Below are 18,813 nucleotides of genomic sequence, written 5' to 3' on the forward strand. Positions count from 1 at the left end.
CCCTGGTCAACTTCTCCGGTCTACTTCCCCGGTCGACTTCCCCGGTCGACTTCCCCGGTCGACTTCCCCGGTCGACTTCTCTGGTCGACTTCCCCGGTCGACTTCCCCGGTCGACTTCTCTGGTCGACTTCCCCGGTCGACTTCTCTGGTCGACTTCCCTGGTCTACTTCCCTGGTCTACTCACTTTCTTGCTACAATATACCACTACCACCTACTTTCATGAAATAAACTATCTTGGTCGATAGCTGAGATGACTGCTAGATTGTTATCATTATCAAAGTTCCACTGCACTTTGACAATATAGTAACTGATAACGAATCTGGGTGATAAGCTTTGTGAATACATTATATTGTAGGGTCCTTTCCTCGATCCAACACCTATGGCGGGCGGCAGCGTAGCCTAGTGTTTAGAGCATTGGACTAGTAACCGAAAGGTTGCCAGTTCAAATCCCTGAGCTGACAAGGTACAAAATCTGTCTTTCTGCCCTTGAACAGGCAGTTAACCCACTGTTCCTAGGCCGTCATTGAAAATAAGAATTTGTTCTTAACTGACTTGCCTAGTAAAATAAAGGTAAAAAAAAATAACGGATGTGAAATGGCTAGCTTAGTTAGTGGTGGTACTAGTGTAACGGATGTGAAACGGCTAGCTTAGTTAGCGGTGTTCGCGCTAAATAGCCTTTCAATCGGTGACGTCACTTGCTCTGAGACCTTGAAGTAGTAGTTCCCCTTGCTCTGCAAGGGCTGTGGCTTTTGTGGAGCGATGGGTAATGATGCTTCGAGGGTGACTGTTGTTGATGTGTGCAGAGGGTCCCTGGTTCGTGCCCGGGTATGGGCGAGGGGACGGTCTAAAGTTATACTGTTACACTAGCAACCTCAACAAGAGGTTCAGACCTCTTGGTGTAATGGCTAAGGTGTTGGGACTTTCCTACTAAAGCAAATCAAAATACCCCTTTTTACTTTGTCAGTTGTATCAACGGTACTGTGAGCATCATCCTGTCATTTTCTAACTGAAGACAGGATGGAGTAGACAGAGGGTTTGAAACTGGGGCAGGAAGAGGAGGAGTAGACAGGGGGTTTGAAACTGGGGCAGGAAGAGGAGGAGTAGACAGAGGGTTTGAAACTGGGGCAGGAAGAGGAGGAGTAGACAGGGGGTTTGAAACTGGGGCAGGAAGAGGAGGAGTAGACAGAGGGTTTGAAACTGGGGCAGGAAGGGGAGGAGTAGACAGAGGGTTTGAAACTGGGGCAGGAAGGGGAGGAGTCGGCTTGCACAAATATGACATTGAGCCAAGATGGGAAAGAAGAAGAATTTAAGTCCCCCCAAAAAATTGTATCAAGTCTGCTTCCTGGTATGTAGTATTGCAGAACTTGAGTTGTGTCCCAACTCTTGCTGAACTGGAAAGAACTATCCTGATTTACAAGTTAGTGTTGATGGAATTTAAATGAATGACTAGAATATTCCACCCTGAAGCCATATAATCGTATGAAATTGATTAGAATTATGTATAACCATAGTCTGTACAATATGTCTATAACAGTATCTTAAAAACAGACAAGATTCGGTGCCGACCTTGGCTGGGGCCACTGAGAGTACTTCCCAGGGTCTCCGTCTCCTTGGCTGGGGCCACTGAGAGTACTTCCCAGGGTCTCGGTCTCCCTATCTTGAGGGAGTAAGTCTCACGGATTCCCCTAATCTTTGTCGGCTGGGTAGCAGGACATTGTGTGCTGATGTTAGTGTGAATGTGTGTGCGTGTGCGTGAGAAGCCAGTATAAAATGAATTGTTTTGTACAACAGACTAACGCTCTCGTCAATAAACTTTCTGACTATTGTAGCTGGGCCTCCGTCTACATTCATTTCAACCAGTTTCTTACAAATTCTGGGTTTCAGGCAGAGTAGTTTAATTCAAATCAAATCAAATCAAATCAAATTTATTTATATAGCCCTTCGTACATCAGCTGATATCTCAAAGTGCTGTACAGAAACCCAGCCTAAAACCCCAAACAGCAAGCAATGCAGGTGTAGAAGCACCAGAAGAATTGAATTGGGTTTATGAACATTGAGAACATAATTATCGTAACAAGTTAGTAAACCACATTTATGGCAAACAAAGGGATTTGTGTTAAACCAATGGTTCGATTTAGGCTGCAGCCCTAACGTTTTGTCTCTGTAGCTTCATGTTATTATGGTTTGGCAGAAACATACGGTCTATTCAATATAGCCCACAGTCATGCTGTCATTGTGACATAGGCCTGGCATGAACTGGTGATGAAATCAGAGCTTTAAAGTAAAGTGGAACAGAGGTGGTTCGGCAAACTACTCAAGTGATTTATAACCTTACCCGAGACCTAAATACTTGTGTTAGCTCCCCCAAACGAATGCGTAGGCTCTTAGCTCAGCGGGCTAATAATAGTATTTCTGATGCGCAGGAGACTGGGATTTGAACCCATGTCAATCTGTCACATACACACTAGACTATGTTGTAGTTGTCCTGCATCCTCATGATAACTCCTCTTTGCTGCCCTGAGTTGAACTTGACCATGATTCAACCGTCCTAATGATGATGCATGTGTTGGAATGTCCTCTAATTAAATTTAGACCAGCGTTATATATCATATAAGCAGGCAACCAGAACTAACCAATTTAACCTTTCAGCTGCTGAAACTAACGGACAAAACGTATACAGGATTTGTTTTGAATCTAAAACATATGAAGAGTCATTGTGACTGTACATTGGTAAAGGTGCCATTGTGGACACATTGTTATTGTTAAACTGTTAAATTGCAGCACTGTAGCTACATTGTTTTTGTGTATCCATCCCTAAGCACAAGCAGCTACTCCTGTGAAACAGATTGTGATACAACGTTTTTACTTACCTATCTAAAACAAAGTATAAGTCGTAAGCTCCGTGGCAAGACGCTTCTTCTGCACGACAAGACCAAGCAAACAAACTCAACAGAATTACGCCAGCTGTTACTGCTGTTGACGTCCAGTGGAATTTAGCGCGATGGCGTGTTTTCTCCTTCATTGTCAAGTTCAACCGTGTTGCCGTTGTGGGCCGCAAAGTAAACTTCTAAATCGAAATTTCACACCTATTATTCTAGCACATGAACAGCAGGCCTAGTGAGTAAACTAAAAGCGATTCGCACATCTGCAACGGTTGAGGAGCAAGATGTCAAAACGTGTACAAGCGCAACAATGATATAGAGCCTTCTTACAAAATAGAGGAAATTACAGAGCCCATGTCACCGACAGTATTTCCTAATGTCCTATGACCATTTTACACTATCTCTTGTAACCTCAGCAAGTCTCATCAAGTGTTGAGTCAATTCAATAGCCCATTGCATAAAACTTCCCCGTAGGCTACACGAAGCAGCACACTCCCACGAAAAGTTAGGTTCATTCCAAAAGGCGCATGCGCCTGGTGAAAACAGATGTGGTAAAGTTGAGTGGGTCTCCGGGTGGTCGCAGTGCTGTCAGAGCGCAAGCACACACCCAACAGCTGCTGTAAGGTCTTTCAGAGGTTGGGGAAAGGGGAAAGGCAAAAGGCTATGTACAATTCAATCACCAGAAAATGTCGGCCCATAGTGACTTAGTGGTTAGAGCATTGGACTAGTAACCGAAAGGTTGCAAGTTCGAATCCCCGAGCTGACAAGGTGAAAATCTGTCGGCAGTTAACCCACTGTTCCTAGGCCGTCATTCAAAATAAGAATTTGTTCTTAAATGACTTGCCTAGTTAAATAAAGGTTTAAAATTAGTATATTGACAATTATTTAACAAAAGGTCGGATTAAAGTGGGTGAATAGCCTATAATAATTTGCAGCCTAGTCTCTATCTAAAATGCCGTTTTTGGGTGGAGGAGAGTGAGGGCTACCAATTAAATATGAAAACATAGCCTAGGCCTACTGTCGATGCATCTTTTGTTATGCTGAATACAGCACCATCAAAACGAAAACCCAAATCCTGCTGTCACCAGTCCTTTTTTTATCCAACCACAGTAGACGGCAAATATGTTTTTTTATCCAACCACAGTAGACGGCAAATATGTTTTTTGATCCAACCACAGTAGACGGCAAAGATTTTTTTATCCAACCACAGTAGACGGCCAAGATTTTTTTTATCCAACCACAGTAGACGGCAAAGATTTTTTTTATCCAACCACAGCAGACGGCAAAGATTTTTTTATCCAACCACAGTAGACGGCACCGATTTTTTTTTATCCAACCACAGTAGCCGGCAAAGATTTTTTTTTATCTGACGATGATTTATGAGATTGTAGCCTAAATCATGATTATGAAATAGTAAGTCGTTATTATGAGGCAATGAGTCATTATTATGAGATACTAAGTCATTAGTTAGTAAGTCATTATGAGATAGTAAGTCATTATGAGATAGTAAGTCATTATTATGAGATAGTAAGTCATTATGAAATAGTGAGTCATTGTGAGATAGTAAGTCATTATGAGATAGTAAGTCATTATTATGAGAAATAGGGAGTCATTATTATTAAGTAGGGTGTCATTATGAAATAGTAAGTCATTATTATGAGATATGTTTAGTTGATCTTTATCACATGAATCCAATGTGCACTTTGCATCAGGCAGTCCTCAACTTTCAAGGTTAACCTTATGTACAGTGCCCACGGAAAGTGTTTTTCTCATCAATGCAACACATTAACCCATAATGACAAAGCAAAAAGATGTTTTAGATTTTTTTTACTTGTAATTTTTTTTTTAATGATATATAACATTTACATAAGTATTCAGACCATTTACTCAGTACTTTGTTGAAGCTCCCTTGGCAGAGATTACAGCCTTGAGTCTTCTTGGGTATGATGCTACAAGCTTGGCACAACTGTATTTAGGGAGTTTCTTCCATTCAGCTCTGCAGATTCTATCAAGCTCTGTCAGGTTGAATGGGGAGTGTTGCTGCATAGCTATTTTTAGGTTTCTCCAGAGATGTTCGGTCGGGTTTAACTCTGGCTGGGCCACTCAAGGACATTGAGATATGTCCTGTTGCACCAATCTGAGGTCCTGAGTGCTGTGGATCAGGTTTTCATCAAGGATCTCTCTGTACTTTGCTCTGTTCATCTTTGACTCGATCCTGACTAGTCTCCCAGTCCCTGCCGCTGAAAAACATCCCCACAGCATGATGCTGCCAACACCACGCTTCACCGTAAGGATGATGCCAGGTTTCCTCCAGGCGTGACGCTTGGCATTCAGGCCAAAGAGTTTAATCTTAGTTTCATCAGACCAAAGAATCTTGTTTCTCATGGTCTGAGAGTCTTTAGGTGCCATTTGGCATAATCCAATTGGGTTGTCATTTGCCTTTTACTGAGGAGTGGCTTCCGTCTAGCCACTCTGCCATAAAGGCCTGATTGGTGGATTGCTGCAGGTTGTCGTTCGGGAAGGTTCTCTCATATCCACAGAGGAACTCTAGAACTCTGTCAGAGTGACCATCAGGTTCTTGGTCATCTCCCTGACCAAGGTCCTTCTCCCCAGATTGCTCAGCTCTAGGAAGAGTCTTGGTGGTTCCAAACTTCTTCCATTGAAGAATGATGGAGGCCACTGTGTTCTTGGGGACCTTCAATGCTGCAGAGATTTTTTGGTGACCTTCCCCAGATCTGTGCCTCGAAACAATCCTGTCTTGGAGCTCTACGGACAATTCTTTCAACCTCATGGCTTGGGTTTTGCTCTGACATTCACTGTCAGCTGTGGAACCTTATATAGACAGGTGTGTGCCTTTCCAAATCATGTCCAATCAAGTTGTAGAAACATCTCAAGGATGATCAATGGAAATGGAAATCAATGGAAAACGCTCAATTTCAAGTCTCACAGCCATGTCATTATGGGTTATTGTAGATTCCTGAGGATTTTTATTTTTTTAAATACATTTTTAAATACTTTTGTAACATAACAAAATGTGGAAAAAGTCAATGGGCCTGAATACGTTTCGAAGGCACTGTAGATCCGATAGGCAATCACACATTTTGTGTGTATGTATGTATATGTGTGTGTGTGTTCCTGGAGAGCTACTGTCCTGTAGGTTCTCACTCCAACCCTGTTCCTGGAGAGCTATCGTCCTGTGGGTTCTCACTCTAACCCTGTTCCTGGAGAGATACTGTCCTGTGGGTTCTCACTCCAACCCTGTTCCTGGAGAGCTATCGTCCTGTAGGTTCTCACTCTAACCCTGTTCCTGGAGAGCTACTGTCCTGTAGGTTCTCACTCTAACCCTGTTCCTGGAGAGCTACTGTCCTGTAGGTTCTCACTCCAACCCTGTTCCTGGAGAGCTACTGTCCTGTGGGTTCTCACTCTAACCCTGTTCCTGGAGAGCTATCGTCCTGTAGGTTCTCACTCCAACCCTGTTCCTGGAGAGCTATCGTCCTGTAGGTTCTCACTCTAACCCTGTTCCTGGAGAGCTATCGTCCTGTAGGTTCTCACTCCAACCCTGTTCCTGGAGAGCTATCGTCCTGTAGGTTCTCACTCCAACCCTGTTCCTGGAGAGATACTGTCCTGTGGGTTCTCACTCTAACCCTGTTCCTGGAGAGATACTGTCCTGTGGGTTCTCACTCCAACCCTGTTCCTGGAGAGCTACTGTCCTGTAGGTTCTCACTCTAACCCTGTTCCTGGAGAGCTACTGTCCTGTAGGTTCTCACTCTAACCCTGTTCCTGGAGAGCTACTGTCCTGTAGGTTCTCACTCTAACCCTAATCTAGCTCATCTGATTCTAATAAATAGCTAGTTGATAAGACTAATCAGGTTAGTTACAACTGTGTTTGGAGCGAAAACATACAGGAAGGGCTCTCTCCAGGAAAAGGGTTGGACACCCTTGTGCTAGACTAGTGGCTAGAGGGTAGGGACGGCAGGTAGACTAGTGGCTAGAGGGTAGGGACGGCAGGTAGACTACTGGCTAGAGTGTAGGGACGGCAGGTAGACTACTGGCTAGAGGGTAGGGACGGCAGGTAGACTAGTGGCTAGAGTGTAGGGACGGCAGGTAGACTAGTGGCTAGAGTGTAGGGACGGCAGGTAGACTACTGGCTAGAGTGTAGGGACGGCAGGTAGACTCGTGGCTAGAGTGTAGGGACGGCAGGTAGACTACTGGCTAGAGTGTAGGGACGGCAGGTAGACTAGTGGCTAGAGGGTAGGGACGGCAGGTAGACTAGTGGCTAGAGTGTAGGGACGGCAGGTAGACTTGGTGGCTAGAGTGTAGGGACGTCTTCAACAACATAGCTCAGGCAGTAGGAAGCTCTCTCATCCATTTATATGCAGATGATACAGTCTTATACTCAGCTGGCCCCTCCCTGGATTTAGTGTTAAATGCTCTACAACAAAGCCTTCTAGTGTCCAACAAGCTTTCTCTACCCTTTGGGTGGCAGGTAGCCTAGTGGTTAGAACGTAGGGACGGCAGGTAGCCTAGTGGTTAGAGCATAGGGGCGGCAGGTAGCCTAGTGGTTAGAGCATAGGGGCGGCAGGTAGCCTCGTGGTTAGAGCGTAGAGGCGACAGGTAGCCTCGTGGTTAGAGTGTAGGGACGGCAGGTAGCCTAGTGGTTAGAGTGTAGGGGTGGCAGGTAGCCTAGTGGTTAGAGTGTATGGGCGGCAGGTAGCCTAGTGGTTAGAGTGTAGGGATGGCAGGTAGCCTAGTGGTTAGAGTGTAGGGACGGCAGGTAGCCTAGTGGTTAGAGTGTAGGGACGGCAGGTAGCCTAGTGGTTAGAGAGTAGAGTCGGCAGGTAGGCTAGTGGTTAGAGTGTAGGGGCGGCAGGTAGCCTAGTGGTTAGAGTGTAGGGGCGACAGGTAGCCTCGTGGTTAGAGTGTAGGGACGGCAGGTAGCCTAGTGGTTAGAGTGTAGGGGCGGCAGGTAGCCTAGTGGTTAGAGTGTATGGGCGGCAGGTAGCCTAGTGGTTAGAGTGTAGGGATGGCAGGTAGCCTAGTGGTTAGAGTGTAGGGACGGCAGGTAGCCTAGTGGTTAGAGTGTAGGGACGGCAGGTAGCCTAGTGGTTAGAGAGTAGAGGCGGCAGGTAGTCTAGTGGTTAGAGTGTAGGGACGGCAGGTAGCCTAGTGGTTAGAGCGTAGGGGCGGCAGGTAGCCTAGTGGTTAGAGCATAGGGGCGGCAGGTAGCCTCGTGGTTAGAGTATAGGGGCGACAGGTAGCCTCGTGGTTAAAGTGTAGGGACGGCAGGTAGCCTAGTGGCTAGAGTGTAGGGGCGGCAGGTAGCCTAGTGGTTAGAGTGTATGGGCGGCAGGTAGCCTAGGGGTTAGAGTGTAGGGATGGCAGGTAGCCTAGTGGTTAGAGTGTAGGGACGGCAGGTAGCCTAGTGGTTAGAGTGTAGGGACGGCAGGTAGCCTAGTGGTTAGAGAGTAGAGGCGGCAGGTAGGCTAGTGGTTAGAGTGTAGGGACGGCAGGTAGCCTAGTGGTTAGAGTGTAGGGGCGACAGGTAGCCTAGTGGTTAGAGTGTAGGGACGGCAGGTAGCCTAGTGGTCAGAGTGTAGGGACGGCAGGTAGCCTAGTGGTCAGAGTGTAGGGACGGCAGGTAGCCTAGTGGTTAGAGTGTAGGGGCGACAGGTAGCCTAGTGGTTAGAGTGTAGGGACGGCAGGTAGCCTAGTGGTTAGAGTGTAGGGGCGACAGGTAGCCTAGTGGTTAGAGTGTAGGGACGGCAGGTAGCCTAGTGGTTAGAGTGTAGGGGCGGCCGGTAGGCTAGTGGTTAGAGTGTAGGGGCGGCAGGTAGCCTAGTGGTTAGAGTGTAGGGACGGCAGGTAGCCTAGTGGTTAGAGTGTAGGGACGGCAGGTAGCCTAGTGGTTAGAGAGTAGAGTCGGCAGGTAGGCTAGTGGTTAGAGTGTAGGGGCGGCAGGTAGCCTAGTGGTTAGAGTGTAGGGGCGACAGGTAGCCTCGTGGTTAGAGTGTAGGGACGGCAGGTAGCCTAGTGGTTAGAGTGTAGGGGCGGCAGGTAGCCTAGTGGTTAGAGTGTAGGGACGGCAGGTAGCCTAGTGGTTAGAGTGTAGGGACGGCAGGTAGCCTAGTGGTTAGAGAGTAGAGGCGGCAGGTAGTCTAGTGGTTAGAGTGTAGGGACGGCAGGTAGCCTAGTGGTTAGAGCGTAGGGGCGGCAGGTAGCCTAGTGGTTAGAGCATAGGGACGGCAGGTAGCCTCGTGGTTAGAGTATAGGGGCGACAGGTAGCCTCGTGGTTAAAGTGTAGGGACGGCAGGTAGCCTAGTGGTTAGAGTGTAGGGGCGGCAGGTAGCCTAGTGGTTAGAGTGTATGGGCGGCAGGTAGCCTAGTGGTTAGAGTGTAGGGATGGCAGGTAGCCTAGTGGTTAGAGTGTAGGGACGGCAGGTAGCCTAGTGGTTAGAGTGTAGGGACGGCAGGTAGCCTAGTGGTTAGAGAGTAGAGGCGGCAGGTAGGCTAGTGGTTAGAGTGTAGGGACGGCAGGTAGCCTAGTGGTTAGAGTGTAGGGGCGACAGGTAGCCTAGTGGTTAGAGTGTAGGGACGGCAGGTAGCCTAGTGGTCAGAGTGTAGGGACGGCAGGTAGCCTAGTGGTCAGAGTGTAGGGACGGCAGGTAGCCTAGTGGTTAGAGTGTAGGGGCGACAGGTAGCCTAGTGGTTAGAGTGTAGGGACGGCAGGTAGCCTAGTGGTTAGAGTGTAGGGGCGACAGGTAGCCTAGTGGTTAGAGTGTAGGGACGGCAGGTAGCCTAGTGGTTAGAGTGTAGGGGCGGCCGGTAGGCTAGTGGTTAGAGTGTAGGGGCGGCAGGTAGCCTAGTGGTTAGAGTGCAGGTAGCCTAGTGGTTAGAGTGTAGGGGCGACAGGTAGCCTAGTGGTTAGAGTGTAGGGACGGCAGGTAGCCTAGTGGTCAGAGTGTAGGGACGGCAGGTAGCCTAGTGGTTAGAGTGTAGGGACGGCAGGTAGCCTAGTGGTTAGAGTCCAGTGGTTAGAGCGTTGGACTAGAAACTGAAAGGTTGTTAGATCAAATCCCCGAGCTGACAAGGTAAAAATCTGTCCTTCTGCCCCTGAACAAGGCAGTTAACCCACCTTTTCTAGGCCGTCAATGAAAATAAGAATTTGTTCTTAACCGACTCACCTTGTTAAATAAAGGTAAAATAAATAAGGAAAAAAATATTGTTTTTAACACCTCCAAAACAAAGGTCATGTGGTTTGGTAAGAAGAATGACCCTCTCCCCACCGGTGTGGTCACTACTTCTGAGGGTTTAGAGCTTCAGTTAGTCACCTCATACAAGTACTTGGGAGTATGGCTTGGGAGTATGGCTAGACGGTAAACTGTCCTTCTCTCAGCACATATCAAAGCTGCAGGCTAAAGTTACATCAAGACTTGGTTTCCTCTATCTCTTTTCAGTTCGTTGCAGCTAGCGACTGGAACGAGCTGCACAAACACTCAAACTGGACAGTTTTATCTCAATCTCTTCATTTAAAGACTCAATCATGGACACTCTAACTGACAGTGGTGGCTGCTTTGTGTGATGTATTGTTGTCTCTACCTTCTTCCCCTTTGTGCTGTTGTCTGTGCCCAATAATGTTTGTACCATGTTTTGTGTTGCTACCATGTTGTGTTGCTACCATGTTGTTTTCATGTTGTGTTGCTACCATGTTGTTGTCATGTTGTGTTGCTACCATGCTGTGTTGTCATGTGTTGCTGTCTTGCTATGTTGTTGTCTCGGGTCTCTCTTCATGTAGTGTTATATTGTCTCTCTTGTCGTGATGTGTGTTTTGTCCTATATTTATATATATACATATTCTTAATCCCCTGTCCCCCGTCCCCGCAGGAGGCCTTTTGCCTTTTGGTAGGCCTTCATTGTAAATAAGAATTTGTTCATAACTGACTTGCCTAGTTAAATAAAGGTAAAATAATAAATAAAATAAATATATAGACACCATATACACATTCACTAGACTATATATACACACTATATACACACTCACTATTTTATTTATTTTATTTAACCTTTATTTAACTAGGCAAGTCTGTTATGAACAAATTCTTATTTACAATGAAGGCCTACCTAAAGGCAAAAGGCCTCCTGCGGGGACGGGGGCCCTGAGATAATGTTTTAAAAATAAACACAGAGAGACAACACAACACAACACTAGATAAAGAGAGACCTAAGACAACAGCATAGCAAGGCGATAACACAGCATGGTAGCATCACAACATAACAATAACATGGTAGCAACACAACATGGTAGCATCACAACATAACAATAACATGGTAGCATCACAGCATGGTAGCATCACAACGTAACAATAACATGGTAGCAACACTACATGGTAGCATCACAACATAACAATAACATGGTAGCAACACAACATGGTAGCATCACAACATAACAATAACATGGTAGCAACACAGCATGGTTGCATCACAACATAACAATAACATGGTAGCAACACTACATGGTAGCATCACTACATAACAATAACATGGTAGCAACACTACATGGTAGCAACACTACATAACAATAACATGGTAGCAACACTACATGGTAGCATCACAGCATAACAATAACATGGTACAACACTACATGGTAGCATCACAACATAACAAAAACATGGTAGCAACACTACATGGTAGCAGAATAAAACATGGTACAAACATTATTGGGCACAGACAACAGCACAAAGAGCAAGGAGTTAGAGACAGCAATGCTTCACACAAAGCAGGCACAACTGTCAGTAAGACCTCTGGCTAACAGACCTCTGGCACAGACACGTCTGTAGCTATCACAGTATGTTAACAGACCTCTGGCACAGACACGTCTGTAGCTATCACAGTATGTTAACAGACCTCTGGCACAGACACGTTTGTAGCTATCACAGTATGTTAACAGACCTCTGGCAGAGACATGTCTGTAGCTATCACAGTATGTTAACAGACCTCTGGCACAGACACGTTTGTAGCTATCACAGTATGTTAACAGACCTCTGGCAGAGACATGTCTGTAGCTATCACAGTATGTTAACAGACCTCTGGCAGAGACATGTCTGTAGCTATCACAGTATGTTAACAGACCTCTGGCACAGACACGTCTGTAGCCATCACAGTATGTTAACAGACCTCTGGCACAGACACATTTGTAGCTATCACAGTATGTTAACAGACCTCTGGCACAGAGACGTCTGTAGCTATCACAGTATGTTAACAGACCTCTGGCACAGACACGTTTGTAGCTATCACAGTATGTTAACAGACCTCTGGCAGAGACATGTCTGTAGCTATCACAGTATGTTAACAGACCTCTGGCACAGACACGTTTGTAGCTATCACAGTATGTTAACAGACCTCTGGCAGAGACATGTCTGTAGCTATCACAGTATGTTAACAGACCTCTGGCAGAGACATGTCTGTAGCTATCACAGTATGTTAACAGACCTCTGGCACAGACACGTCTGTAGCCATCACAGTATGTTAACAGACCTCTGGCACAGACACATTTGTAGCTAACACAGTATGTTAACAGACCTCTGGCAGAGACATGTCTGTAGCTATCACAGTATGTTAACAGACCTCTGGCACAGACACGTCTGTAGCTATCACAGTATGTTAACAGACCTCTGGCACAGATACGTCTGTAGCTATCACAGGATGTTAACAGACCTCTGGCAGAGACATGTCTGTAGCTATCACAGTATGTTAACAGACCTCTGGCAGAGTTATGTCTGTAGCCATCACAGTATGTTAACAGACCTCTGGCAGAGTTATGTCTGTAGCCATCAGAGTATGTTAACAGACCTCTGGCAGAGACATGTCTGTAGCTATGACAGTATGTTAACAGACCTCTGGTAGAGACATGTCTGTAGCTATCACAGTATGTTAACAGACCTCTGGTAGAGACATGTCTGTAGCTATCACAGTATGTTAACAGACCTCTGGCAGAGACATGTCTGTAGCTATCACAGTATGTTAACAGACCTCTGCAACAGACACGTCTGTGGCCATCACAGTATGTTAACAGCCCTCTGGCAGAGACATGTCTGTAGCTATCACAGTATGTTAACAGACCTCTGCAACAGGCTTGCACCTCTAGTAGTCCTCTAACTAGTGATCTCTCTCTCTCTCTCTCTCTCTCTCTCTTACTGCGTGTAGCAGGTAAGCTTATAAAGAAGTGATGTCACTACTTGGCATTTTCCATGACAGAGAGGGACATTCCATGTCTTCTATCTCCTCACCCAGACTGGTCCCAGATCTGGTTGTGCTGTCTTGCTATCAATGACCATAGGAGTTGTCAAGATAGCACAAACAGATCTGGGACCAGGCTATTATACTTAGATCCTTCTGTTTCTGTTCGAAACAAGGCAAATCACACAATTCCGTAGTTTAGGATGAGACACCACGGAATGGAAGTAGAAGAATCCCAATACCCCAATATTGAGGGATATTCCCAATACCATTACTGGTATTAACATATCATGATTCTGGCAACTGGCAAGTGACTCTATTGGTACTGTGGCTAGCGATGCACTGTTACATCTCTGACAATTAGACCAAAATGAAAGGAAAGAAATCAGCTATGTAGTGTTTTGCTAGATCAGTTCATCACAACGGTAATTATGTAGCTATGCATTTTCCCTCTTTTGTTTCTGCACAAACACACCGAAACAACAACGTAATTAGCATTTTTTTTTAAATAGTCCTTCCTCATCAAATTGGAATACTGCGGATAACAGCAAATGCAACAGTATAATTATCTGGTGAATCAAAGTGGAGTTAAATTGTAATTAATGAATGGGAAAGATGTTAATTCTTCTGCATGCTTCTTCGGGTTCCATACATGGTCTACACCCTCATCCCACAATACATTATAAGCGGTGGGGCATCAAAAACAACAAGGCTGCATCCTGACTGGCCTCTTGTTCCATATATAGTGCACTACGAAGGGAGTAGGGAGCCATTTCGGAAGCACCCCAAGGATGTATTGTTACATTCAAATGATCTCTGATCGGGGTGTTGTATTTGGAGAAAAAAATAATAGTTGTATCTCTGCCGATTCGTTGTGGACTTTAAAGTACCGTTCCTGATTGAAGGTGACAGTTAAAAAGAAAAACAAAGTAACTGTTAAAACCACTGAGGTGTTGAACGCCATCAGCAGAACACAATCCATGATGAACCACTGAGGTGTTGAACGCCATCAGCAGAACACAATCCATGATAAACCACTAGGGTGTTACTACTTCAACAGAAGATTCTCAACAGTTATGGAGGAACCGTAAGAACCGTGCCATCGACAGCAACAGATTATAGAGGAACCCTAAGAACCATGCCATCGACAGCAACAGATTATAGAGGAACCCTAAGAACCATGCCATCGACAGCAACAGATTATGGAGGAACCCTAAGAACCATGCCATCGACAGCAACAGATTATGGAGGAACCCTAAGAACCATGCCATCGACATCAACATCAACAGATTATGGAGGAACCCTAAGAACCATGCCATCGACATCAACAGATTATGGAGGAACCCTAAGAACCATGCCATCGACATCAACATCAACAGATTATGGAGGAACCCTAAGAACCATGCCATCGACAGCAACAGATTATGGAGGAACCCTAAGAACCATGCCATCGACATCAACATCAACAGATTATGGAGGAACCCTAAGAACCATGCCATCGACATCAACAGATTATGGAGGAACCCTAAGAACCATGCCATCGACATCAACATCAACAGATTATGGAGGAACCCTAAGAACCATGCCATCGACATCAACAGATTATGGAGGAACCCTAAGAACCATGCCATCAACAGCAACAGATTATGGAGGAACCCTAAGAACCATGCCATCGACAGCAACAGATTATGGAGGAACCCTAAGAACCATGCCATCGACATCAACATCAACAGATTATGGAGGAAGGAAGTTGCCCAAAAAAGAACAAACATTGTTTGTGTCTTGCACACCCATATGTATACCGTAGATTAGCCTGACCAATCTCTTCACGTTGACTGATTCATTATTACGCCATGACTGTGTCTCTGCATTGCTCAAATATCTGAAGTGACTCACAGAATGGGGACTCACCGTTATTTGCCAATGGTGTGTCTATGGTATGCCTATGGGAATGTCTAAGGGAAATGTACCCAAATAATTTGAATGTCCATGGTAGATGTACCACAATAATTAGAATGTCCAATGGAGATGTACCACAATAATTAGAATGCCCATGGTAGATGTACCACAATAATTCGAATGTCCAATGGAGATGTACCACAACAATTATAATGCCCATGGTAGATGTACCACAATAATTTGAATGTCCAATGGAGATGTACCACAATAATTAGAATGTCCATGGTAGATGTACCACAATAATTAGAATGCCCATGGTATATGTACCACAATAATTAGAATGTCTATGGGAGATGTACCACAGTAATTATAATGTCTAAGGGAGATGTACCACAATAATTTGAATGTCCAATGGTGATGTACCACAATATTTTGCATGTCTAAGGGAGATGTACCACAATAATTAGAATGTCCAAGGGAGATGTACCACAATAATTTGAATGCCCATGGTAGATGTACCACCATAATTTGAATGTCCAATGGAGATGTACCACAATAATTTGAATGTCCATGGTAGATGGACCACAATAATTAGAATGCCCATGGTATATGTACCACAATAATTAGAATGTCTACGGGAGACGTACCACAATAATTAGAATGTCTAAGGGAGATGTACCACAATAATTAGAATGTCCAATGGTGATGTACCACAATAATTTGAATGTCCAATGGTGATGTACCACAATAAGTGTGATGAATCATTCTAATTCTATCGGTATACAGAGGGGTCTGGAATTATTTGATCCCTTGATAAAGATGAACAAAAAAGACTGTAGAAAATAAATAATACAAATATTGTACGCTTAAACAAAATAAGAATGTATATTACTTTATACTTACACTCTTAGAAAAAAGGGTTCCAAAGAACCCTTTTTGGTTCCAGGTAGAACCGTTTTTGGTTCCAGGTAGAACTATTTTGGGTTCCAGGTAGAACCGTTTTTGGTTCCAGGTAGAACTCTTTTGGGTTCCATGCATAACCCTCTGTGGAAAGGGTTCTACATGGAACTCAAAAGGGTTCTATCAGGAACCAAAAACCAACATTTACAGAAAGGACAGAAATGCCAACAGGGGCGGTGTTGTGGTCTATATTCAGAACGACGTTCCTGTAAAGATTAGAGACGATCTCATGTTAAATACTGTTGAAGTAATGTGGCTACAGGTTCACCTGCCTCACCTAAAGCCCATTCTGGTGGGAAGATGCTATAGACCATCAAGTGCTAACAGTCAGTATCTGGATAACATGTGCATTTGTATTTATCAGGGATCCCCATTGGCTGCTGCCAAGGCATGAGCCTTGATATTGCCAACTACTTTAATGATTTTTTTCATTGGCAAGATTAGCAAACATAGGCATGACATGCCAGCAACAAATGCTGACACTACACATCCAAGTATATCTGACCAAATTATAAAAGACAAGCATTGTAATTTTGAATTCCGTAAAGTAAGTGTGGAAGAGGTGAAAAAAGTATTGTCTATCAACAATGACAAGCCACCAGGGTCTGACAACTTGGATGGATGATATTATCACCCCTATTTGACATATCTCCAATTTAAGCCTACTAGAAAGTGTTTGTCCTCAGGCCTGGAGGGAAGCCGGAGTTATTCCCCTACCTAAGAATAGTAAATCCCCCTTAATTGGCTCAAATAGCCAACCAATCAGCCTGTCACCAACCCTTAGTTTGGAGAAAATTGTTTTTGACCAGATACAATGCTATTTCACAATAAACAAATTGACAACAGACATTCAGCACAGCCATTACACAAATGACTGATGATTGGCTGAGAGATATTGATGATAAAAGGATTGTGGGGGATGTTTCAGTGCGGATTTTGACATAATCGACCATAGTCTGTTGCTGGAAAAACGTATGTGTTATGGCTTTACACCCTCTGCTATACTGTGGATTAAGAGTTAACTGTCTAACAGAACACAGAGGGTGTTCTTTAATGGAAGCCTCTCAACCAACAAAATCCAAGTAGAATCAGGAATTCCCCAGGGCAGCTCTCTATGCCCCTTAATTTTTTAATTTTTACTAATGACATGCCACTGACTTTGAGTAAAGCCAGTGTGTCTGTGTATTCAGATGACTCAACACTATACACTTCAATTACAACAGTGACTGAAATCACTGCAACACTTAACAAAGAGCTGCAGTTAGTTTTAAAGGAACAAGTTAGCCCTAAATATTTTTTTTAAACTTAAAGCATTGTATTTGGAACAAATCATTGTTGAAATTGAGCAAGTTGAAGAGACTAAACTGTTTGTAGTAACCCTGGATTGTAAACTGTCAATATCAAAACATGTTGATACAACAATAGCTAAAATGGGGAGAAGTCTGTCCATAATAAAGCGCTGCTCTGTCTTCTTAACAACACTATCAATAAGGCAGGTCCTACAGGCCCTAGTTTCTACCTTCTTAGCAGCCCTATCAACAAGGCAGGTGCTACAGGTCCTAGTTTTGTCACATCTGGACTACTGTTCAGTCGTGTGGTCAGGTGCCACAAAGAGGGGCTTAGGAAAATTGCAATAGCCTCAAAACAGGTCAGCATGGCTGGCCCTTCGATGTACAGAGAGAGCTAAGATTAATAATATGAATGTCAATCTCTCCTGGCTCAAAGTGGAGGAGAGATTGACTTCATCACTACTATATGTGAGAGGTATTGACATGTTGAATGCACCGAGCTGTCTGTTTGAACTACTGGCACACAGCTCAGACACCCATACATACCCCACAAGACATGTCACCAGGGGTCTAATTAAACTACTAGTAAACAGCTCAGACACCCATGCAGACCCCACAAGACATGCCACCAGAGGTCTCTTCACAGTCCCCAAGTCCAGAACAGACTATGGGAGGTGCACAGTACTACATAGAGCCATGACTACATGGAACTCTATTCCACAGTACTACATAGAGCCATGACTACATGGAACTCTATTCCACAGTACTACATAGAGCCATGACTACATGGAACTCTATTCCACAGTACTACATAGAGCCATGACTACATGGAACTCTATTCCACAGTACTACATAGAGCCATGACTACATGGAACTCTATTCCACAGTACTACATAGAGCCATGACTACATGGAACTCTATTCCACAGTACTACATAGAGCCATGACTACATGGAACTCTATTCCACAGTACTACATAGAGCCATGACTACATGGAACTCTATTCCACAGTACTACATAGAGCCATGACTACATGGAACTCTATTCCACAGTACTACATAGAGCCATGACTACATGGAACTCTATTCCACAGTACTACATAGAGCCATGACTACATGGAACTCTATTCCACAATACTACATAGAGCCATGACTACATGGAACTCTATTCCACAGTACTACATAGAGCCATGACTACATGGAACTCTATTCCACATCAGGTAACTGATGCAGCAGTAGAATCAGATTTAAAAAACAGATAAAAATACACCTCATGGAACAGCGGGGGGCTGTGAAGAGACACAAATATAGACACAAGCATAAAAACACACAATAACATACCCATTATACACACATGTACACATGGGTTTTGTGTTATAGATATATGGTAGTAGAGTAGAGGCCTGAGGGCACACATTTAATATGTTGTGAAATTTGGTATGAAAAAAATATCGTGTTTTTAAAATGTATAACTGCCTTAATTTTGAAGAAAATGTACTCATAACTCCTTTCTATGCTCACCAACATTTTTATCAGTTTCTCTGAATTGCCT

General features: G+C 44.3%; 1 protein-coding gene across 1 annotated transcript in view; it reads right to left on the reverse strand.

The window, feature by feature from the left end:
- The window catches only part of LOC109881292 (anthrax toxin receptor 2-like), a 125,507-nt gene extending 122,110 nt beyond the window's left edge, over positions 1–3,397 (reverse strand). The window contains exon 1 of the mRNA XM_031829609.1: positions 2,871–3,397. Within this exon, the coding sequence (XP_031685469.1) occupies positions 2,871–3,022 (152 nt within the window). The 5' untranslated portion in view covers positions 3,023–3,397. The remainder of the gene's footprint in view (positions 1–2,870) is intronic.
- Between the last annotated feature and the right edge of the window lie 15,416 nt (positions 3,398–18,813).

Source organism: Oncorhynchus kisutch, linkage group LG8, assembly GCF_002021735.2.
Source record: "Oncorhynchus kisutch isolate 150728-3 linkage group LG8, Okis_V2, whole genome shotgun sequence".
Classification (NCBI taxonomy): domain Eukaryota; kingdom Metazoa; phylum Chordata; class Actinopteri; order Salmoniformes; family Salmonidae; genus Oncorhynchus; species Oncorhynchus kisutch.